General features: G+C 44.1%; 1 protein-coding gene across 2 annotated transcripts in view; it reads right to left on the bottom strand.

Annotated features, from left to right (window-relative positions):
- Positions 1-25050, bottom strand: part of LOC8052644 (PAN2-PAN3 deadenylation complex catalytic subunit PAN2) — a 47896-nt gene that overhangs the window by 2617 nt on the left and 20229 nt on the right. For both annotated transcript variants that reach the window (XM_029967419.4, XM_029967418.4), the window contains exons 13-25: positions 24354-24503; positions 23938-23978; positions 22461-22606; positions 21135-21247; positions 20186-20284; positions 15004-15131; positions 13234-13357; positions 8204-8470; positions 6335-6425; positions 3575-3732; positions 1696-1781; positions 1060-1117; positions 181-360 (exon numbers count right to left, since the gene is read on the bottom strand). In XM_029967419.4, the coding sequence (XP_029823279.2) occupies positions 181-360; positions 1060-1117; positions 1696-1781; positions 3575-3732; positions 6335-6425; positions 8204-8470; positions 13234-13357; positions 15004-15131; positions 20186-20284; positions 21135-21247; positions 22461-22606; positions 23938-23978; positions 24354-24503 (1641 nt within the window). The remainder of the gene's footprint in view (positions 1-180; positions 361-1059; positions 1118-1695; positions 1782-3574; positions 3733-6334; positions 6426-8203; positions 8471-13233; positions 13358-15003; positions 15132-20185; positions 20285-21134; positions 21248-22460; positions 22607-23937; positions 23979-24353; positions 24504-25050) is intronic.

The raw sequence follows: 25050 nt of genomic DNA, 5'->3' as shown, positions 1-25050 counted from the left end.
AGAAGTTACAAATGCCAGGGCCGGGCCCAAAGCAAATATAGTAGTATTGTAAGAAGGTTTCTGAAAAGTTGATTTCCTGTACAACTCCAATCCAATGCCTATAGTATTATCTCGTAAAAAAGAAAAAAAATGGCATTCAGACTCTCTCCTGCCCATCCAGCTGCGAAAGTTTGTAAGTACCACGAGATTGATGACCCTGAAGTCGTTCTTGAGGCCGTGACCAACGAATATGACCCCTTCGTCCATGAGGTAGCGCAGCTTCTGGTAGGTGGCCTTCAAGGTCGTGAGGTGCTTGGACGAAATGGTCACGTCCAAGTCACCCGGCTGGATGCCCGAGAACTGCGTCAAATAATCAACCACCTGCAGAAAAAAAGACAGACAAACGTTAAAGTTGTCAGCATAAACATCTCTTTCACATTTGAGGTATTCCCTAAGGATCTATAGCAGCTTTTTTGGCAAGCAAATTACAGCCGAAATTATGTTGCGCCTGCCATAGGTGCACTGTATTTCATCCCCTAACATCAAACTGAAAGATTCAAGCAAATAAAGAGACCCAAGCAAGCTGTAAGAAGAAAGGTTGAATCGAATTATTCACTGTTGTGGAATTGTAGCAGTCTCGTCCCTGACTTAGCATGCCAGAAGCATTCCAAGCAACACTTTGCCCCTTCGTCTGCTAATTGGCTGTGCCAGATCATAGTGCTGCCCATTGTACACGTGCACATAAAAGAGCAAAAGCAGAAGTTGTAAGAAACACTCGCTTTTGAGCATTGTGAGCATTATTCCAATGCTCATGTTGCAGCATCCCTTTCAGCAGTGCTTGGAACTAAACCAGTGCGGTGCGCAAGTTTGTCTGCTTCTTTTGCAGGGGTTGTAGTGACGTCAGAAGGCCAAACTCCGATTGGCGGTCATTGAAAGATAGTGTGTAGACCTCAAAGCAGGCTGCCCTAGAGATCTACCAACTATCCTTCAATCAGAGCCAATTGGAGCTTGGCATATCATCACAACCCCTGCCAAAGAAGCAGACAAACTTGCACTCCGCTTAAGAAGAAGATCACTCACCTGTTCTTGAGTTGCAATGTAGTCGTCTATGAAGGGCACGCCTTCGAGAGAGCCCTGACTGAAAAGCAAAAAGGCAATGCAGTCATCTCATCCAGCATACTATATACTAGTAAAAGTAAATGCAGGTTTCAATGTCATAAATTAATGTGATGGTTGTCTAATATTTTGTCAAGTAAAATGCACAAACAGTCACCTCCTCCTACCTAGTGACCTTGATAGAATAATCAAAGGATGCAATGAATAGTAAATGTTACTAAACCACACTAGCTTACCACCACGGGAATCACTTTTCTTCAATGCTGCCAAAACCGCATAAATTGATCACTCTACGTTGCTGCCCTGAAGGCTATTGATATATCTATGAGCCTGCCCATAAATATGCTCCTCTGCGCAACAATAGAGGCAGTAATGCTAGAACGTCCTTAAAGCTACAAAGAAACATAATTGTTAGCATTCGACAGACACACATTACATGAACAACATTGTACCAACACCAACAATACTCTGAAAATGTGAAGCAAGGGCAACAGCACTTTTGAGCGATACCACCTTCATCGAGTGCTTTAATGCATGGCAGTTACATTACACCACTCAGAAATGAAACAAAATAAATCTAAAAGTAGTTCCATATCTCACCCTCGAAGGCAGGATATGCGAGCGACGGACATGTGTGAAGGACGGATCGTGGACCGTGTCCCGTCGCTCCGAATCTCCGCTTCTTCCTGCGAGTAATTGTGATCATTGCCATAATCACAATCACGATTCATCAAAAATATGCAGTGAAACCATATGGAGCAAACTGGCACTACCACCAAAAAGATACAAAATGCTCGACTAACCTTGATCCTACAGTAAGAGTTGGTATACAAAGAACCCATTGAGTTTGTTCACTTCCACACCCTCCCACAGCTCTTTCGAATATTTTCCGCAACATCAAATCACGTAATATAATCCCGTGATATGGTACCGCAGTTACCCACATACACTTCCTGCCTTGATGTAGCAAAGTTATATCTCTTTACAAATCTGCCCTTCAGCACGGTCGTAGAGCGTCGGACTGAGAGTTTTGGGATCCTGGGACTGATTCTCGTTGGGAGACGTTCAGAATTTCCTTCTTTCTTCTCCTCCATTTATCACTATTTCTGCTCCATTGTGTATTCTTTTGCTTCCCCTGGAGTCCACGCCACACATTTGGTGTCGGTTCTTCGTGGCGTTCCATCATACTTTCCTCAAGAGATCCCATCCCTTAAGCACATCCCGTGTTAAGTTCTTACATAAGGGCGAGGATATCCTGCCCGTAAGTACCAGGATGATAATATTGACTCGAATGAAATTATTTTTTAGAATACTACTGTATGGCAATTACTTTATTGATATTCAGAAATATGTTGCATATGCAAAACTTCGATAATGCAACTAGTATAAAACATAACAAATCCTTGTGCCCCGTTGATGAATGGAACGGCCTATTTATGGGGGATACTGTATATATTGAAAATGTCAAGTTTTCTTGATAACATTTTTGATACATATGTTAAGGATGAGTCATGCCTTTAAAATGCCTGCCTACCAACCTCCCTTGGCCTCACTGCTGGCAGTCTGTTAGGGAGCGACAAGAATTTTCGGTGCCGGATCTGTAAAAAATTGCTTTGCCTCGCAAATAGCTATTTTAAAATCTGCAGCTATTTTTCTTCTGATCTACCAAGTTTCAAATTTTGCAGACCAATATTTGAGCCATAATATAAATTTATACTGTTTTTATGCAGGCTGAATTTGCATTGAAATTCTTGCTAAAATAGTGCTTTCTCAGAATGCAAACCTTTTACTCTTAGCAAATTTGCAGGGAGGATATCACAGCATCTAGGGCAGATAGAAATATAATTTTTTCTGCAGCATACTTAAATGTATAAAGCATGCAATGTTCAGAACAAATTTTTCAAAATGCATTAAGAAAATTTGTTTAAATTTATCTATTGCGTTATTACATGGCAACCACACATTGAGCACCAAACTTCAATGTCTTGTAAAACCCATAATGATGGTTCAGTATAAAACATACTTCCAACATTGTATTCTTTAAGTATCTAGCCATTTATTAAACATAATTTTTTGTCGAGAAGATTGCTCCCTATTGGCTTTGCAGATCATGGCATGCAAGTTTTAGTTATTTTAGGGAAAAATCTAACTGCTGAAAAAATTATCACATACTTTAAATCACCAATAGGAACAGCACACACTTCTGTAGTTTCATTGGGTTTGGTAAAAACTAAAAGCAAAAAACTTGAAGACCAGTGTTTCCCCTTAAAATAAAAGAAATAAGAATAAAAATTACATAAAAGCAAGGACTGCTGCAGGCATAGCTGGAGCCAAAAGAGGTAACCACTATTATTATGTGATAATAGTTGTTACCACTACATTATGAATACCCAACTCGCCCAAGCATCCATTCTAAGAGGTAGCCACTGTCTCTCAACTTGGACGCCAACACTTTCAGCCCAAATAGGGGGGAACAAACCTGGTTGAGGGTGACAAACTCGGCGTCCATGGCCACGATGTCGCCCCGCCTCAGAATCTCGTTGGCAGTGAGGGGCTGAAAGGTGACATGGCGGCGCCCACCATCAGAAGCCAGGGACATGTCTTGCAGGAACACGTCCACCGTCAGGGGCGTCTTGACTGGAACGGGCGCCAAACTATTTCACTCACTGCAGAAAACAAACTTGGCACTTTGCTAGAGTTACAACTGCATTGCCAAAACAGCCCTGGTTATTTCTTTTACTGTCACTGTCTCATACCACCATTTTACCCCCACCAACCTAATAAGTTCAGTCTCAATTACATCAAGTTCATAAGGTCCCAATTTCATTGCGCAGAACTAATGCATTTTAGAGCGTGGCTCTCAGGCACCCATTTCCGGGCTGAGTGCTGTTGGCGTCAATGTAACCGCGGGTGTTGCATTATGGGACGTCACAGTTTCCCCACTAAATTTAGCGGGGAAACTGAATTGGTGTTGAGGTCACGCGACATCAATATACTTGCTAAGTTTAGCGAGGAAACCTAACCCGCTAAATTTAGCAGGGAAATTTTTGCTAAATTTCCGACTAGATTTAGCGGGAAAATTTTCTCTAAATGTTTTGCTAATTTAGCAAGGACATTTTTGATAAATTTCGTGATAAATTTAGCGGGGAAATTTTTGCTATATTTCCCACTTAATGGAAGCGGGGGGGGGGGGGGAGGAGGAGGAGGAGGATGAGGGGGAGGAGAGGCATACCTTCCCTCCATATCCTCCACTCCTCCTCCCAAAGAGCTGCGCTCTAATTTCACATTACAGAGGATCGTAAATGTGTTTAATTTTCTTTTCAGTCATTTCTTTATCGCACATCAGAAGAGGGTGATAAAGATGCACTCAGAAGAGTGCATCAAAAGAATGCAATGCTGCTGGCAGCATCAGTTGAAGGTCACCAACAGTTCAAAAATGCCAAAGCTTATATTGTACAAATAGTAACTCCATGCACTTTGTTATTTCATCACTACAGTTTGTGACCACTCTTCTCTCTAATGCCTTAGGCCCTGAGGGTAGATGAAATAAATAAATAAATAAATAAATAAATATTCTGTTCCAGCTTAACTTAACAAATGGTGAAAGCCACAACCCCAGTGAGCCAATCGGAGCTTCGAAGTGAAATGCAAGACAATGCACCGTGAAAGTACACTTTGCTTGCTGAGAGTTGCAACAGGCTTCGCCCTGTCACTCTGGCTGGCTTACGGTGGTCATAGCATTTACCTTTTTGCCAAGTTACAAAGGGTGTCAAACAGTTGGTAAAATATGTGTGGAATCTTTCTACGAATCTGAGCACTGCATGGTTTCATCAGGACCAGCTTTGGTTCCCTAGCATTTTGGTAAGATGTTGAAAGATCACCAATGGAAACACTTTCAGAGCTTACTAAAGAATTCTATAACTGCAAAAATATTTATGACTAAACTGGAATTTTTTTTTAAATTATGATTTAATGAACATAAAGTACAAAAATACATAAAAAAAATAAAGAGACACATGCAACAAAAAAAAAAAAAAAAAAAATTCACAGGGTCTTTTATATTATCTCTAAGACGACTTGAAGGCAAAAGCCCAAACGCCGATGGATTAAAAACACACACATATAGCCGGGGCAGAACGCGGCTGGCGCCATCTGCGATGACTCTCCACAGGCGTGCCCAACATGGCGCGCTACTCGGTAGATGTCAGCGTTGCACACTGCTTGTAAAGCAACTGGCACTGGCAGCGCGCAGCCGATGCAGCAACCGATGCATTAAAGACAGACACATGATTTACGGATGTGGCAGTACCCCTCCGCTTGTGGCGGAGGGGTACTGTGTAGGAAGGTTGCTGGCTCGACGCCAGCGAGGGGCAAAAGCGAAAACTCTTTTTGGAGGGACGATTATAACACAAGTAACGCCATCTCGTGGTTTAGTGGTGAACCGTGGGTTTTTCTACCTTTCATGTCGCCGGTTTTAGTACCTTTCGTGTCTCAACGGGTTTTCGCTCAAGGACTTTGAAGGTCGACTGAACGATGACACATAAGGCTTTTGCCTTATTAATAATTAAATCAGGGGTTCTCACACTGGGTTCCGGGGAACACAGGGGTTCCACGAGTTGGTCTCATGGGTTCCACAAACACCCAAATTGCAACCCCCCCCCCCATGCCGCAGGCTGTGCGGCAGGACCATGCAAAGCACCTTCATCTCACTTTGTACTGACATTGCGATCGATATGGAGGGGATATATGGGAAGCAACACAAGCAGAATCGCCCTCAGTTGTGCATCTGTTGCTTCTCGGTCGGCAAATATGGAGGGGGGGGGGGGGGGGGGGTTCCGCAGCAGTCTTTGAAGCTTCCTGGGGTTCCGTGAGGCCAAAAAGTTTGAGAACCCCTGAACTAAATAAAGCTATATTTGGCATCTCATCAAAGATTAGGGAGCTAACCTAGTCTGTCTAAGCACTGTCCACTATGCACTGAAACTCCACTGCTAAAGTCAGTTCGGATCAAAAGTGTGGCCACAATGTCTTGTTGCAGATAAGCTAACGACTTGTCTATTAGGGTTGAAGGCAGACAATATGCGTTGGACATGCCCCAAGTTTGAATAAACTGAACTGACGTTTACCAAATAGACCACTTTGATCGAGTGTCCTATGCCCATGAATGCAACTAAAATGAAGTATACATTTACAGCAGGTTTCATTGCATGCCTTTACAATGAAAACAACAACCATGTTGTACCTGTTGTCCGGTGTTTGGAGGCCAGGTCGACGCAGCTGTAGTAGAGGACGCATGGGAGCTTCCAGTCGAGGGGAAGCCACACTGCCTCTTCCTGGAAATAAGGCAAGTTCAAAGAAGATTTATACGCATCTTTTATGATCGTTATTTGCAATTCAAAGAGTTTTTTATGACTATGAGAGAATATGTGAACTAATTGGCTTATACTCTTTGTATAATAGACGGATGATGCGTGATTTTATACTTTTGCATAAGGTTGTTAATGGTGTTCATTACACAGCGCTACTGAATTGTGAATATTTACATATTCCTCGAAGCTCTAGTTGTGTACGCTCGTTTTCTTATCCTTCCATTTTTTCGCAACACGGATCCCATTACCCGTGTGCAACTGGGTTCTAACAAATTCAAATCCAACTTAGATAAATTTGATACTCATAGTTTTGAATGCCAACAAACATTTAGAAAGTGCATCGATGACGTCTTCCTTTCATTCTGACATGTCAACATTTTTTCCTGAGATGTGAATCCTTCTTATTAAGACTTAGTGCACCACTAAAAAGGTGTACAGCTGTTTGAAAGGCACTGAAAATAAAGCAAATGAAAATTAAAATAAAACAGGGGTTTGAGACAAGGGGAATGTGCTGAGCAGGAATGCCACTTGAATCTTAATCCCACAGATAATGTCGGAAGAAACAAAGCCTGCATTCGAAAGATGCATAATTTGTTTTGTAAAGTTATTTAATTGTTATTATTAATTAATGTTAATTAATTAGCGGGACGTAAGTTCGCTAAATTTAGCGGCAGTCTCATGGTTTTCCATGCCGCTCTTTCGTAACGCTGCAGTCACCCTGTGGACACCAGCCTTAAAAATATACAGGGTGATCGGAAAATACTGTCCCGCAAAAAAAACAGCCCTAACTTTTCACTCAGCTAAAAAAAAAACGTTTTATGCACCGAAAGAGCAGAAAACTCTGCATATACTTAATACAATGAGCTCCCGGTAGGTTGCATTGTTAATTTTTCGCCCCCTTTGGGGAAAATGCCAGTTTGGTCTTGCTTAATCCAGATATCCCAGCTTAGACCATGACAGACTTGGGAAAATTGACATTTTCTGCATTCACAGCGCACAGAGCTTCTTTGGGGAGCAGTTTGCTTTGATTCTGCGTATTTCAGTGCAGTTCAACGGTAAAGATCTTCTTGTCTGTGAAAAGAATCCCTAGAAGGGCGTCGCCGCATTCCCCACTTGTCATGTGCAACAATCACGGCACGGCCTTCTTCGGATACCATTATTCCTAAAATTCAAGAACAAAACTACAGCAAAAACAACAATTCATAAACCAAAATACGCGAGAAACGAATAAAACATCAGTGGCTAGCAAAAATGTGAGAAAATAAAAATCAATCTATGCTCCAAGCAGAGGAAAGTATTTTCCGATCACCCTGTGCATGGTAAATTCCAAATTTCAGTCATAAGGACATTAATGTTATGCTCCAAAATAAAATGAAATGCCTTAGAGTAGTGCTATACTTTCTATTTTTCGAGAATGCCTCCTTGTACTTCCTTTTTTCATCACATACATAGAGGCATTTCTAAATAATATTTAAAATATTAAATATTATGGATCACCATCAGGTCCAACTTCCCCCCCTTGTCAACGGCATTTTTAAAACTCTCATTCCGTAAATGTACAATAATGTGCTCTTTTTACGATTAACAGTCTCTCTCAGGAGGATGTTTATACTAAAACAAGAGCAGCGATAGATCAGAGCAACTGTTCTTTTTTGGCAGCTTTCTGGGTTCCTTCTCTAAAGGAAGCGTCACAGTCTGCCTGGAACCTCTTGTAGATGACAAAACGTCAGGCCTTCGCTCACCGGCGAGATGGGGACGATGGTGAAGTCGTTGAAAAGGTACCACTGGCTGGCGGCACCGCCCTGGTGGTGCAGGTGGTACGAGGGCCCCACTCGAACGCAGCTCACAATGTTGGTGCGCGTGTTGTTCACCACGGACACCACCGCCGTCAGCTCGTAGAGCACCCCGGAGTCCCCACTGTCCATCTCCGGTGCGCTGCCCATGAGTTTCTTCTCCCGACGCTTCGAAGGCTGTTCCGTTGCCACCTTTGTCTCGGGAGCTGGCTCCACCTAGGGTTCCGTCAAATGGGGTTAGGTTCCCTTTGAGCTAAGAGAAGGCTTCGATTCGGTTCATTAACTGGAACTCTCCCACAGATGATATCGCACATATTTACTTCTGTAAATATGTGCTTGTTTTTTTAGAGCGCAGCTCTTAGGGGCCCGTTTCCAGCCTGAGCGGCGTCGGCGTCGCCGTTGGCGTCGCCGTCGGCGTCGCCGTCGGCGTCGGCGTCGCCGTAACCGCGCCCCTCCCTCTCCTCCTCCTCCTCCTCCTCCTCCTCCTCTTCCTCCTCCTCCTCCTCCTCCTCCTCCCCTCATTGTCTAGTATGGTTCGGGGGGTCACGTGACCTCGGGGGGGAGGGGGTCACATGACTTCAGCGGGGGGTCACGTGGCCTCGGGAGGGTCACGTGACTACCCCCTCCCCTCCCCCCCCCCCCCCCCCCCCCCCCCGAGATCACGTGGCCCCCGCGAGGGGAAGAGGAGAACGCAGGGGAGCAGGGAGGATGAGCAGGGAGGATGAGCATGAGTATATTGGAAACGCAGTTTCCAATATACGCCACGGTTTTTCCCCAATCAATAAAATTTCAACCCTCCAAAATATTTGTCCTGACTCTATATTTCAGAGCACAGCTCTTACGCGACCCTTTCCGGCTTGAGCGGCAAGGAGGAAAGCAGTACGAAGGTGGAGGAGGGGGGGAGGAGAGACGAGGAGGCGGAGGCGAAGGGAGGGGAGGAGCTTGAAGGACGAGGAGGTGGTAAAGGAGAGGGAGGGGGAGCAGGAGGGGAGGAGGACTAGCAGGCATGATCACGAGGGAGGAGGAGGAATATACCCTCCACTCCTCCTCCTCAAGAGCTGCGCTCCAATTCGGCGTTACAGGGAGTTGTAAACGGCTTTCACTTTTTTTTATTAATTTATTTGCCAATTATGATTACCCGAAAGTGCCACTCACCTATGTGTATGTATATTCTGTGTTAATTGACATGTGAATAGTGTTTATTCTATTTCATATGTTGCTCTGTGTTCAGCACATTTAGATTGTTGCTTTTCTCCTGCCTGCCCCTGCTGCCTCCCACCCCCTTTCTGCTTCTCATGTAATACATTCTTGATGGGTGCCCTGGAGAGTATTAAAGTTGAACTTGACCGATACATATATTTAAAAGCTTAGGTGCCAAACCAATGAAAAGAGCCTAGAATACCCCAGCGAAAGATTGAGGATTAATATCAACCACCTGGGGATCTTTTGACATGAACCCCAAATCTCAGTAACACAGTCTTCTCCGCAATAAGCCACCGTCAGACTGCGGATGCCTCGGCCAGGATTCGAACGCACCAAAGGGATATTCAAAGGCCGGCACTTTACCTAGGAGCCACCGAGGTGGCTTCGGTTCGAACGTGTCTCATAGAACTGGTGGTGTAAAACACCTCCTAGCTAGCGGCAGTACTGCCGCAGTAGGATTTACTGAGGTAAAGCATGTTTAAAGGAACTGTGAAATGGAAGCTAGCAGCAAGAAACCAGATAAGCCTTTTTTCTCATGTTCAGTTATCTCATCGTCATGACACCCCCCCGTCCCCCACGTGACGTACGAGGGTTCCAAAAAGCCATTGGCTGCAGCATTTTTTTCATTTTGCCCATTACTTCTGGAACTCTTGGAACCTTCAGCAAGCCAAACTGAACAGATAATGTTGGCGGGAGATACTTGTTAGCTTGTCTGCTTAATTAAAGGGGCAGTGCAATAATGTGTGAACTTCGTGCAAATCATAGTGGCAGTTGTTCCCTGCCACGTCTGGACTACAGAACTAAAAGCCAGGCTGCACACATTCATTTTTTTTTTTCATATATATATGTCAAATAATTGACGTTTTGGGTGCCTCCATACCACTCTCAACTCTTACACCATTTTCCGAGTCACGTGCGCAGTGACGTGCAACGGGGACACGGATAACCCGGTTAATTTTCTTTCAAGGTCCCCAGCATGCATGGCGTCTGCTTGCGATTGACATGGCGACCTGAAGGTTGGTCTCAGCCTGGTCTGAGTGATGTCGAGAAAGGGGGGGCGGGGGGGAAGCGCGAGCTTTGTTGTAAGGAAGTTGGACACTTACGTAATAGCGAAGAAGTGACGCTCAAAAAATAAATAGTTTTTTTCACCTCAAGCAGACTGTGCCACTGAAACTGAGCATATAAGTAGAAGTACAACTTTGTCAATGATATGAGGTTTTTGATGACTGACATGGAAACAGCGCACCCTCAAAACAACTGCTCTAAGTTTTCATGCACACAAAAGAAAGAACCACTTACACAGCGCTGACTGACAACTCTATGTTATATTTACAATTTTCGTTTTCGTCTTTCTTTGGGACTAGGGTTTCTATGACAAAAATTGCCCTTTTCTTCTTCCTTTTTTTCTGTGCTTTTGTAATAGGAAGCTAAACCATAAAATTATTGTATGGCTAAAAACAAAAACAAATTAGTCGTTAGTTGTTTATACAGCGGGAGTTTAGTCTGCCAGAACATGGCGACATTGTTACCCACTGTAGATGAGCAATGTAGCCAGTGCGGTACAACCGCTAGCCTGGGGTCTTTAACGTGCACCACGCAGTAGTGATACACGACCGCATGCCGGTACGATGCTCATCCAGATCGAGACGGGCAGGGCTCGAACCCAGGATCCCTGGGTTCTGCAGCGCGAGCTTTCGCTCCACGCGCGTCGAGCTGGGTGTGCGCTTTAGCCCACTCGGCCACCGATCCCCCCTATTGTATGGCTAAGCTTCCTATGGTTTAGCTTCCTATTACAAAAGCACAGAAAAAAAGGAAGAAGAAAAGGGCAATTTTTTGCCATAGAAACCCTAGTTCCAAAGAAAGACGACAACGAAAATTGTAAATATAACATAGAGTTGTCAGTCAGCGCTGTGTAAGTGGTTCTTTCTTTTGTGTGCATGAAAGCTTAGAGTGCTTGTTTTGAGGGTGCGCTGTTTCCATCTCAGTCATGAACAACCAACTCGCCCGAACCTCCGTTTTAAGAGGTTTTTGATGCATTTAGTCATTTTGAAACAACAATATTTATAAAATATAGCATTATATTGAGCACATAATGGCACATCTTGCCAACTTATTACAATGCCTCTAGGAATTCACCTTGCCTTTATGCTCCCATGGCCGCCATACGACGGCTGCAAATCACAAAATATTTCCGTTCTTTGCTTTGCTATTACACAACGTAATCAAGATATTTTAAAAGAATGAGGCAGTTTTTTCATCCCTTTTGGTAAGATGAACAATGTAAAAATTTAAAACTGCAAATCTTTTCGAAGTTAGGAGTGTTGCTTCATCTCTTTAAGGTTTGAGTGCATCCAGTTAGCGATTAAAACTGAAATTTGAGTAGGAAAATGAATTGGAGGCTCTTGAACGCAGTCCTGTGGCAAAAACACTAACAAATAGTTATTCCTGTGCCGTGCTTTATGAGCATTAGTTAGTACTTACTCTAAGAACTAGTGAAAAAAAGTTTTACAAAATCATTTCATGGTTCCTTTACTAAGCAGAACCTTTTGGTTCTGCTTAACCCTCTGCCTACCGCAAAAGGATTGAAAAAAAAAAAAAAAAACAATTTAAAAATATTGATTTTTTTAATGTGCCCTATAAATTTAATATTCAATACAAATGCCAAAACAAATGCAAAAAAAGTATTTTTAAAGAAATCTTTGAACACACTGCAAAAGAAAAGGGGGCTAAAGTTTGGCTTCGCTGCATTACTGTAGACAATTCACATCACCTTGCACATGGACGTTAAGGCCGTGCGTAGCAGTACCGCAGACAGTTCACATCACCTTGCATGCAAAGTGAACGCAAAAAGTGGAGGGGCTGGAGGGGGATTTTTACGTTGATTCTTGTCCAATACCGACACGCCGACTAGATTTCCTCATCGGAATCGGAGCTGTCTGAGCAAAAATCCAATAACTCAGTTGCATCGCACTCGCTGTCCGATGAAAGATGCGTTTCCTCGTCTTCCGAATCTGGAGAGACATCACAATATCTTCGTTTTTGCCCCAATTTTGAGGCAAGATCGTCACTACGAACGCAACGACCGGACGTTGACGCCGCCATTTTTTAAATCCCCTGTTGCCTGCGTTAGAACAATTTTCTGCCAAATTGAGAGATCTATACCACATTTTTATTTTCCGTGAAGCACCTTCTATCTACGGCAAAGCTAACTGGAAACATGTGGACTAGCCCAGTTCGTCCATAGTAGCGCATTGGAGCCCGAATCAACTTGACGAGCCCAGCTCGTCTTCGGGGGGGGAGCGGTACAAACTGTGTGGACGAACTCAGGTAGGGAAAGGGTTAAAATTCAGACCTGAGTAAATGTCACCTTGATTTTCTATGCATTGAAAGTGGTCTTCTTTTTTTCCAATAAGTGAAACTTTTGAAACAATGTGTTCCAATCCTTTGTAGTTCTTTTTAAAGAGATTCTGCTGCGCCACCTCTGAAGATCAGTATTTTGCTACAATGAAACATAAAACAAAAAAAAAAAAAAAGATGAAAAGGGCAGACTGTAAGATAACAAAATTAAGATCTGTCTTTCTTCATGACCTCTCACACAATTTAGTTGAACAATAAGTCTGCCTCTCAGTTAGCGAAAGCTTACTTCGTAGCTTGTACGAAAGCTAGAACCTTGGACACAGTGGCCGTGTTGGCTCTGCCGTAAAGGAAAACATGGCCACATTAAACGAGCTGAATGATGTTAAACACAGTATGGAATGTTTGATCTAACCCCTTACCTTACAGTCAGAGCGTGAAATGGCCACTGTTCCATCTTCGTTGAGTTTGATGTGAACGGATAAGGGAAGCCATGAGCAGGCCGTGCGGGAACTCGAGTCTGTGTCCGTCTTGAAAATAACGTACCTGGAAAAGGGACGATAAAAAATCACCACTGGATGACCTGTCTTGTCAACTAGGGACTTCTATGGTTTGTTGCAGATTAAAAGAACACTAACACCCTTTAAAAAAAATTATTATTTTTTGCCAGACAATTTATTATGGTGTCAAAAGACTACCCAATCAATATTTTGCTACAGTGTCACATACATTTTCAAAGGGCAACTCCACTCCATTTGTTATATTTAGAAAACTATGTAGCCCTCTTCAGTATCATACAGGAAGACCCCATGTCAAATATTACGATCTTATTCCGTCTATATATTTAATAAACTGGCCAGCAAACCTTCAAGTGAGCCAAGTCGCCGAAATCTGCCAACTCTGGCGTGCAACGTGAGGCGCAATCGTCAGCGCAGTCAATGCGACGGAGTTGGAACGGCCAACGTTGAGCCACTACGTCAGAGGCATGACTACGTCATTCTCACATTTTGTTGGTTTTTACTTCTCAGAGCAAAATTGAACGATGACATCATGAGTTTCTCCTTCCGGTGTTGGCTGAATGGCGTCCACGTCATTAACATAACACAGATGCGCTAGTTTGCGCTGCCCTGCACTCTTTTCGGTCTGTTTCTTCGCTCCCCCTCTCCTCTTCTGTCTTCTCCCCTTCCCCTCTCCCTTGGGCCATCACCGTCCTTGCCATGCGAAGCGACCTGCCCGCATCGCGTGTCCTGTCCCTCGCCCCCCCCCCCCCCCCCCCCCCCCCCCCCCAAACGTCACAAGACCATGTGGTTCGATGTGACACGGTCTAGACTCTGGCGACACAAGAGCAATGTTGCCTGATGCAACCGAAGTTTCGGTTTCGGTATCAGCTGATGTTTAAATTAAGATTACACAAATATTATTTCACATTCCGAGAATCTGAAGGCGTAGAGCTGTTTAGTAGTGCTTTGTGAAATGGAATCACATGTAAGCCTAAATTTTTTGGAATTGAGCGGAGTTGCCCTTTAAGCAAGTAAAAAAACGTAGCTGCTGAAAACTGAAACCGAAACTGGACTGGAGTAAGAAGAAACATAAAGGAGGATAGAGTTGCCAAAATCACATAACTGTGTAGTAACCTTTTCTTTTCGATCAACGTATTGGCAGCTTTCTAGAAGCCATAAAAAATGGGTATCATTATTTATTTTTTTCTATTTTTAATATTGTGTCTGTGCCTTCGATGACCGATGACTTTGATTACATTTGGTGGTTGTGCCTAAACCACAGAGAACGGCACGTAACCACAGAGTAGAGAGTGAGTGCGACTCAAACTGGCCAGTTCTCGATCGGCGGTTTTCAGGCAGAAAGAAAACAATTCGAGCTTCACATTGTGTTCTGGGCAGATGAGCTCTCGTATGTCATGTACAGAAAAACCTTGATGAGCATGAATACCATGTGAGTGTCCCTTTAAGAAGAGCAGGACAAACCCCTCCCAAAAAATCATCCACTCTTTCCACCTCAGTAAAGTGACTGCTGAAGGCAAGTGGAGAAGAGCACCAAACATGTTGAGCAGGCAGCTTTCTGCGAGCCATGCGTTTCTTAATGTACGGCACACCATAGTATCACACAAAAGTTCCAATCCTGGGAATCTGCCGGTTCGGTCAGTCAGACTGCCTAAGAAAACACTTGCGACTCACTTTTTTCCCTTGTCCTTGTCGTGGAAGAACTTGCAGCCCGCCCGGGTGCAGCAGTTGCCATAGCGACAGCGCTTTGGCACGGGGGCCGAGCTGAAGGCCATGGGCTTACTGTCCTTGTTGCCAAACATCTGCCGTCGGGATTCGCAAGGTCCAAATTTATTTGTGTCGTAACATACTGGTTTTCATCTCGGAAACCGTAGCAGTGAAGTATGTTCGGCTCCTTGCACAGTGTTAGCACTACAACAGTTTTCCCCTTTGTGTGGCAAATTAATAAATAAAGATAGTTCTGAGCACATTCAAGATCAGTTGTTTCCTATTTTGTCGAAGAAGTTCATATTCCAAATGCAAAAAGGATCATCTTTTCTCTTTCGACCAAACCTCGTAAGAACAACTCAGTGATATGGTCGGTCCAAGTCCCAGTAAAACAACTTTGTTCTAAGAAAGAAAAGATTTACGGTATTGAGGAAGCTCAGTTCTTCGACGGTGGTCTTTGTACGCACCATCAACCGTGTTGATTAAAATGGGAATAAATCAATGTCCGCAAATTTTACAATACCATGCCTGATGCGACGTCACGACACGACCAGCCATGCATACTTGCGAAATCTGGCGTGAAGCTTTGCATTGATGTTCATAATTGATATAACGAATATTGGGGCATCTTTTAATTAAATAAATATCACATATCACTGTATTTCGGCCCTCTCTACGTGACCAGCGCACAAACTTAGTAATTTCCGGATATCACCGGACAATTCCTTTAATGATGACGGACAGTGCGAACTACTGCAAAGGGTTATTTTAAATGCAGAGCCTGAGGTAAACAAATAGTATATTCTACGAAAATCATGTCAAACTTTGTTTTACCTCAAGTGGGACCAATCAGACAGTGTCGCTTCGCTGCAGTGCACCAGTGCACGGTGAGAAGCGCGCTCAATACACCAACTCATGTTTACAAACAAACCGGAGCGCCTGAAGCGCCCCTAGCGGACACCACCGGCGCCGCGCAAGCGCGATGGGGGTGTCGGCAAGAAGCTCGCCGTCGCCCATAAACAAACCATTGAAATGCGATGTTGTCGGCGTCGGTGTGAGTCCCCACGCTCTTTTTGGCGTTGAAATTGTTGATTCTACGTCCTCCTAACGATGTCTGACTACTTGAGCGGCGTCAGCGAAATTACCGAGGCTCGTTACACCGCAAAACCTTGAAAAACTTCGCGTGAACTATCTGACATGCGGCGATTCATTCCGCGTGGACGCCGCAGAATGTACGCTAAAGCCTGATTCACATGATGAGATTTCGCTCGCAATTTTCAGTAGCGACGTCGCTCGGACTGCAAAAGCGTGAACTGTAGCTGAGACGTCGACGTCGATACTGAAAATCACAAGCAGAATCTAACCAAGTGAATCAGGCATAACAAGTCGGTGATGGCCACTGGTAACAATGATCAACATCTCCTTGTATCTACTGTTTACGTCCAGCCTGCTTATCAACCTTCAAACTTAAGTCTTTTGAGGCCTGCACTTACTTCTTATCGCAAGTACCAGGCCCACGTGTGGTCTACGGGCCGGTGTCCTCTAAAAGAGCAGACGACAAGCAGAAACGTTTGAAAGAGCAGACGACAGTTCGAACGATCAGGCGGCCGTTTGAACTTGAAGGCGCACTGAACGTAGTCCGCAAGTGGTCCGTACAACTTGACGATTTTCCGGCGCTCATTTTGGAACAAAACAAATAAATTTGATGACCAGAAGTATCCGTGAATTCAACCCAAAATGCTTCCCGCCCAAGCAATCGTGGTCCAACGGCATCTGGTTTTCCCTTTTCACGGCACATATCCACGTTCTCGGACAAACCGAGCGCATGAAAACTGACCTTAACATCTTTCTCGACACTTTTGGTACAGCCCCAGTCACAGCGTTTTGACGAGAAGGCAGGTTTTTGTCTGGTTCCTTTCAAAACAATGCAGGAATACACGTCTCACATGGGCACTTCCGCCCACAGCCCCGTACCGAAAGTGCGTCCGACGTGCCACCACCGCGGCGTGACGTAACACAGATGAGTTTGTGTATAAAGGTATACCTAACCCTGTTTAACCCACCAGAGCAGAGCACGAACATGAGAATATTGCCCCCCTTCTGGGTACTGTCAGTGTTTAATACAGAGATAAGGTCAAGTAGTACAATATTGAAGGTCTACTGTAACGATATGGCCGTGTAGCGGGTCATATTAATAAAGTAAAATTACATTTTGGCGCAACGTCGGGGCAAATTCATCGCATATTGTCGAAATGTAGCAGGACATAGTAGCAGGGTCAGCCCTTTGGCGCAGTTTGGTGCAAACGGCACAGCAATTGCATCACTGACAACTTTGCGCATCATATAAATTGTGCATGAAGCTTGCCTTTTTTTTTTTTGAGGTAATGATAAGTATAACAACTAATTACAACGGTAAGGGTTATACATAAATTTTTCAGCACCACTCTTCTTACTGCATTTGTTTTTCTTTGTATCTTAACAAATGAGCTGTTATCCCAGTGCAGCAATAAGCATATGACAATTAGTGCACACCTCTTTCGATAAAGCTGAATAAATGGTGCCTCGGAGCAAGACCAATGGAGAAGTAGGGTCCCAAGGCCCAGCAATAGAATGCACCGCTACTCCTCGGAGCCCCACCTAAAATATGTTTTGACAACTAGCAAATGCTGTCTGAGCTTCTCAGATAGATGTTGCGTTAACTTACTAAGAAGTCTACTGAGTTATGCAAAATATCTTAAAATGCTAAGATTTCACAAAATTATCAAACAAATCACGAAAAGAAAAAAAATATTATGATGCCTCTGGACTCTGTTGCACCTTAGCACAAGGTCATAAAAAACCATCTTCGGTCTTCCCAGTTATCAAAAAATTCAAGCGATATAGCGATATATGCAGTGGCGGAGCCATGAAGTAAAGGGGGGGGGAGAGGGCTTGGTCCCCGAGTAGCCCCTCCCCCCACAATTTGCTCCCTGAGATCACAACCAACCAATAAAGCAAGAAACGAGGGAGGGGGGATACTAACGACATAAGGGCCCCAAGTGCCAGATGGCCTATCTACACCACTGGGTATACGAGTCTTAAATGACAACATCAAATTGAGAGATTAAAAATACGGCCCCAAAAAACACTGGCCTCACCGGGCCATTGGTCATCAATAAGACTCGGACCAGTTTTCCTGTAGGTGTTGACCGAATTTTATGTACTACCTACCGTATCTACTCGAATATAAGTCGACCACAAATATAGGTCGATGCATTTATATTAAACTCGCCGAGAATAAAAAAATATAATTCAAATATAGGTCAACCTTTTTGCTTTTTAAAGAACATGTGAAAGTTTGGGCGAAGGAAAGAAACAAATCTTTATTACAGCGCCCTCAGCTAAATCACAGTGAAACGCCAAAAAAAACTAATCATTGTCAGAACTTCTGGACATGTCATTGACGTTAAAAGCTTCGTCAGCTTCGTAAACGTCCTCACAAATTCGCAACAATACCTCACTGACACCGTTGAAAAATGACGACAACAAGAAGCGAAAAAAGGTGGCGACCGGCGAAGCGACGAAAGACCAAATACAAAGACGCGGACAACGCCACAGCCACGAGTCACTGTGACCAACGTGCGAGCCGCCATGAGCAACAAGAAGCAAAAGTTACCTCCGTATTTTTTATGCGCGTCCGCAAGGCAGAGAGGGATAAAGGGGAGAGGAAGGGGCAAGGTGCATGGCACATCGCATCCCTCTCTCTTTCCTTCTCCCCTTGCGTAGCGAGGGGCACCAGTGAGCAGTGCCGGCCAAAAGCTGCTGCCGTTTCAGTTGTTTTTGTGCACCAAGAGCTTTTTGAAACAACAAGCAGCGCGGCTCTACGATGACGCCGGCTCAAGGACTCGATAGCTCTATGCCCTCAGTAGGGTCACAAAATTCGGTCACGAATGTAGGTCAAAATTCTCTAATCACGATTATAAGTCAGCCCTTAAGTTTTGACAAGAATTCCGGGGAAAAAAAAAAGGTTGACTTATAGTCTTGTGCAAATAGTGGATTTTGAGTTCAAAGCGAATTCGAAGTGAATACTGGTTTTGGCCGAATATTTTCGATTCAAATATCAAATAGTTTTTCCACGCATTTCACTACCATTGCGTAATGCTTAGACGAAAACCCAGCTAAACTTGTGAAGGTTGTTCCACTTGTTCATTTATAAGCTAAGTTTATCCATATTTTTGAACTGTGTCTTCATAAGGTCTCATGTTTTGGGTTGGCAATTAAACGAGGGATTTGACATAAAATGAATCCTAAAGAGATGGCCAGCTATACCCAATTGAGCGAATTTACAAATCTTTCTATATAAAATATTCCTTCTTTAACCTCGAGTTAAAAAAGAAATAATTGCGCATGTTGACCGCAGGTTGAAAGGGCATCTCGGCTTAACATAGTATACTCTTGCCTAACTGTCAGTTTAATTTTGGAACTTTTACTACAATATAGATATGCACTTTCACGAAGTTTTCATTTATTCCCAAATACAGCCGGCACGTGTGCACCGTCCCACTTTGAATGTATGCTTTTCTTCCAAGCACGCAATTGCGATATTAATACTTTTCCAAGTGTTTATCGAGGCGGGTTACCCCGTTGAGTGCGCTTCTTACCGAGCACTGATGTAATGCAAAGAAGCAATACCCACGGATCTCGCATCCGTGGGTATTGCTTCTCCTCTCGGCACCAGTCCTCAGAGAGAAGCGCACTCAAAGGGGCTAACCCACCGCAATCAACACTTCGAAAAACGCGAATAGTGCAGTTCTTCTCGAAGCGAATATTGAATAGTCTATTATTCGAAACATTTATTCGAAATTTCGAATATTCGCACAACCCTATTGACTTATATTCGAATAAATATCGTAAGTTCCCTATGCAAAATCAAGATTGCAAAATGCTGCCTATAAAGATAACAAGTCACATCATCAATTGTAGTTTTCTGTTCATGTTTGTCATCAATAAGAATTGGATGAATGTCTATGAACCAGTATTAAGTTTCCCAATGTAATACCCCAAATGTAAACTATAGCCTATAAAGATAACAGAAGACGGAGCATCTCATAGTAGTTTGCATGACCAAGTGGTCAGTGGCAGTGGCCACTGACAGGCAGGATGGCCTCACCTCAATCTGGGTCTGCCAAAAATTGAGGTCCTGTTGGTTCTCCAGCCCCGAACTGATGGTCAATATGTCAGGGAGGGACCTCAGTCGCTTGCTTTGGAGCTGGAACCGACAGTGGCAGCGTAATGGCATGCAAGAAAAAACATAAAACCGAGTTTTTAGTAAACTAATAGGAAATATATAGGAAATGGGGTCATTCAAATGAATGTTTTTATTTTTCTTTCTGCACATAGAAATAGCACTTTTTCTTTTCTCACATTTTTTTCCAGAAATCCTCACTCGTGAAATTTTAGTATAACAAATGCACCACCTAGAGACACCTTTGTGAAAAGTTGCATTGCACACCGTTCACTGACTTGTACATTTTCCAAAGTTGGGAATTCTTCAAATTATACACTTAGTGCCCACTTCCTCCAAAGCGCCGGCATCAGCCAAAACTAGGTATACACCCCACTGCAATGGCCACGAGACCGCTAGCGGTAATGACGGGGTCGGCGGCGTAGCCAGGGGGGTGCTTGCGTCCCCCCCCCCCCCCCCTGAAATCCAACCGACCTTATAATATACACGTGCATTTTGATCCCCTTCCCCCCCTCCGCACCCCAAGTCATGGTCATCCCAGCCACCTCAGCCCCCCCCTTGAAAAAAAATTCCTGGCTATGCCACTGGACAAGGTTATGGTATGACAATAAATGTATGTTCTCCGATTCCATTCACCTCGCCTTCAAAGCTCTTTGTTGGCCACCATCTTGCTTTTCATGATTTGACCGGACAAGCACCCACGTTTAGATCAGCACAGTTCTCAGTGAAAGTGGGGCGGGTGCTCCCCGGTATTTTACGGGATACATAAATATATTATTATTTTCTTTCGTTATCAGAAAACACCATTTGCAAGCACCCTGTAGACAGACCAGCGTAGAGAGCACCGCAGAAGGGGAACCTTGCTGCCACGCACCGTGGGCTGATACTTCTCACACTTGTCGCACCAGGCGGGCATGGTGCTCTCCAAGCAGAGGCTCCTCTCCAGGATCTCCGTGAACGAATACTGCGGCGTGACCTTCTCTGGAACTGCACACCGGCGTTGGAATGCGTGCCAACAGAAAGCACAAACTCAACATTTACAGGTTTACACTAGGTCACCTCTCCACACGTCACAGGCTCCAAAGCTAGGACAGAAGGAACTGGTTCGGTCGCACGACGTCTCTGCCACAATAGCTGCAGTCAACAAAGGGCATGGGCATATGAAACAACGCAACATCTATGATAAATAGTTGGCTTATAACGTTGTCAAAATTGATCCGAGCGTCGGATGGGAACATGAATAGTCAAAAATAAGGAAGTAGCTATATATGCAGACCGGAAGTGTTCCTTGGCCACCCGATACCTAAATGGCTCCAGTGCACTCTCTCGTCACTACGGTCACAAGTGGGCATGACGCACTTGGTCAGGCTCAAATACAAGTGTGCGAACCAGCCTCAAGGTGTCAGTGCAACAATCAATGACGCGGCATAAGAAATTAAACGTGCCAAAAGCGACCACCAGAAAAACCATATACAGTCGAATCTTATTAATTCAAACGCGAGGGGGACCGAAAATTTGTTTGAATTAAGCAAAGTTTGAATTATCACGAGCTTCCTCCCATAGAGACGCATGGGATGGGACTTGCATGTTAGTTTGAATTATCCGCAAGTTTGAATTAAGAGAGTCTGAATTAATGAGAGTCGACTGTAGTGCGAAAGAATCTCAAATAAAAATTTAGCAGTCCCACGTTAACCCACAGTACAATGATGGCGATAGCTGCAACAAGTCGCAGAGAAGTCATTGGGCGTTGGCGTTGCGTTCCTGCACCTTGGAGTGCACGTACAAAAGGGTTCAGAACAAAATAGACGTTTAACCTGTAGCGGACGACGGAGAAAGCGCAACCAGACGAGGCAAAGATATGGTTAAGACTGCCTCCCATTTCACGTGCGCTGGCCAGCGTTCGGAACGCACCAGCCGGCGTTTGGCACGCGCCAATCACTCGTGCCGATCGGCACCGCCACGGTCCCCCTTCAGAGACGGAGCTGCTCCCCTCTGCTCTGCCCTGCTTCAAACGGTTTCATTTCTTCTTTTTGTTCGGGAGTGCACAAAAGAGCATCTCTCAGCACGACCCCTTGGCACTGACAACGCTACAATGTGTTGTCATCGGCTATTTTTTCTTGTTCTTGTTTTTTTCTAGAGGGTGCGTGCAGTGGACATCGAGTAGCAACCACCAAGTTTAAAGCAGCTTTGGAGTCCTCACCAGGTGGCAGTGGGTCAGGGTAGACGAGGGAACAGAGCAGGGTAGTCGACTCCTTCTCCCTGACGTTGCCGCAGCGGCACTGATTGGAGTTGAGCAGCGTCCAGCCGTACAGCTTGCTCAGCTCACTGCCAAGCTCGCTCGATTTCCTTGGAAGAACGAGTCACGGGGGTGGGGCACTTAGCAAGAAGGCGACGCAAAAGCTACGACGACAAAGAATACGTAGCTGTGGCAGATTATTGTGATGACAGTCACAGGCACGCTTGCTTATGGGTTCTGCTTTTTTAAATTCATTTTGCACAAAAAATAAAAAATAAAAAAATAAAGGCTCGCAGCCGTAATTATTTTTCTATAAATTAAACTTGCACTTTAATTCTGGTGGAGGTAAAAAACAAACGAACAGTACATGGTCCTTATAGTTGCAATAAGGTGACACCAGATTAAGCACAGGCAAAACCTAAAATATTAGCCAACTATAAGGATTTACTTATTTATTGCTTTCATAAATTATTCCGATACAAATAGGGGCTAACATCTTATCCACCAGAAAAAATAATGAATGAAAAAAAAAACGTAAAGATGAGTAGCAAAACTTTGTTGAAACTTGTGCCCTTCCCCACAAACACTTCTAAAGCATTTACTCTAAAACCTTAAAGGGATACTACAACGAAATTTCTGCACCTATTTTTTGGTCTATATGTGTTCAAAGGAGCCGTATCACATGGGACATACCAATATCCTGTTAAAAAGACAAGAGAAAGAATTTTAAAACAAATTAAACGATTAGCAAAGAGCACCTGGTGAATGTCGCTAACGCCTCACTTGTAATGCCCGTCTAGGAACCTTGACAGGTAGTGACAGTAACTGTCTTGCCTCCGGCCACAATGAGAGAAAGAAAGGAAGGAAGAACTCCCCTCTCCCCGAGACTCTCTTTTGTGTGTCCCAGACGTGGTTATGTCCCTCTGAGAGTTTATAGAAGATTAACCCGTCACTCAAAATTCGTACAAAAGCAGCCGCTTCCATGGCTGGAACGACTAGGCCTTCCTCTCAATGTCAGCCTCGCTGCAGCTTTGCTCGTCCCGAGACGAACTATGTCACGACTGCGGTGGATGTGACGTGATTTCCACTGGCTGCTCTCCAAGTGCTTGCCAGACTGGGTTGTTTATAACAAAAAATACAGTCATCAAGCTCAAAATACAAACGAGCGATTGTCATTTACGGATATTGTGGATCACATTCAACCTATTTTTGAACACGACAGGTATATTTCAAATTTCGTTGAAGTATCCCTTTAGGACGCAAATAATGTTGCCAACTTGGTAATTGAATACCTTTGCCACAATTATAAAATTCCACCTGTGAAAAACCACCCCTAAACTGCCGAAAAATGTGCAAAGAGAATCCGAGCACAATCTTCGTTTCGGTGTGCCGACAGCGCCCCAGTGCAAAGGCACGAGGCGAGTCTCAACTTAGCACTTACTCCGATTTCTGCATGTCATCTTCTGGGGCCTCCTGAGTCTCCTGCAAAAGCCAACATTACAAACCAAAACTTGAGCATTCATTCCACTAAATGGGAACATTCATTGAGCCTGGGGCACCTGTCACCCCTCTAGCCCAGTGTGCAGCATAGGTATGTCCTATGAAACAATGTGCTCAACAATGTAGACTTATCTGTTGAAAGTCCACATCAGGACACCCTATGGAGACCTTACCTCCCTGTATTGCATGGACTCCCATTACATTAATACAAGGAACGACGACATAATCCACAAACCAAATGTTTTTTACATCTTCTGGGGTCAGGGAAACAACAAAGGCCAATGGCACAGTCAACAGTATATGGTTGTAAAAGGATTACAAGCGTTCTAAATGTGGTATTTAGCCGAGCCAACTCACGGAATGTATTTGCTGCAGGACGAAGCGCGTCCAGCTCTGAACGAGACGTGGGAAGTTGACTTTTTTGCGGGCCTCGTCTGAGTCGGACAGGATCAAACCCAGGGCCGAAGCTTCGGGTATCGTCCGGAACGCCCGCAAGAAGTTGCTGGCCTGGGCAGACAAAAAACCGATAGCATTTACTGGGGTTTCCAAAACTAGTACCCCTGCCAGATGGCAAAATATAAAGTGATTTCAATATAATGACATCAAGTGATCGGCAAATCGACTAGCAATCCTGACTAGGAGCGTCGCGTGTCCTTGGGAGTTGATGTTTACCATATGGATGGGGTACTAGTTTATTTCCTTAAGGCTAGGCAAAGAGTACAAACATAAACTTATATTTACACCTAATGTTTATATGCCTATGCTGGGACTATGCTGAAAAATGCCCATTCCTACCACTAGGAACATCACTGAAACCACCATTAGAAAAGGATGGAGAACTCAAACCAGAGGCTCAAAGACAACGGGGCCAATGCACACTTCAGTCAGCCACAACTCTCTTTCACGCACCAATGTTTTGAAAATACCAATTTTATTACTGTTTCAGCCAAAAGGACAACCCCCCCCCCAGTCTACACATTACTTCTCTCAGCCTAAAAAAAAACAAATTATGTTTCAGATTGACAGCATATAATTCCAGAAAAGGAGTCTTAAT

Source organism: Ixodes scapularis, unplaced genomic scaffold, assembly GCF_016920785.2.
Source record: "Ixodes scapularis isolate PalLabHiFi unplaced genomic scaffold, ASM1692078v2 PGA_scaffold5__190_contigs__length_132052651, whole genome shotgun sequence".
NCBI lineage: Eukaryota > Metazoa > Arthropoda > Arachnida > Ixodida > Ixodidae > Ixodes > Ixodes scapularis.
Note: the sequence above shows the minus strand (reverse complement) of the source record. Positions and strands in the feature narration are given on the sequence as shown.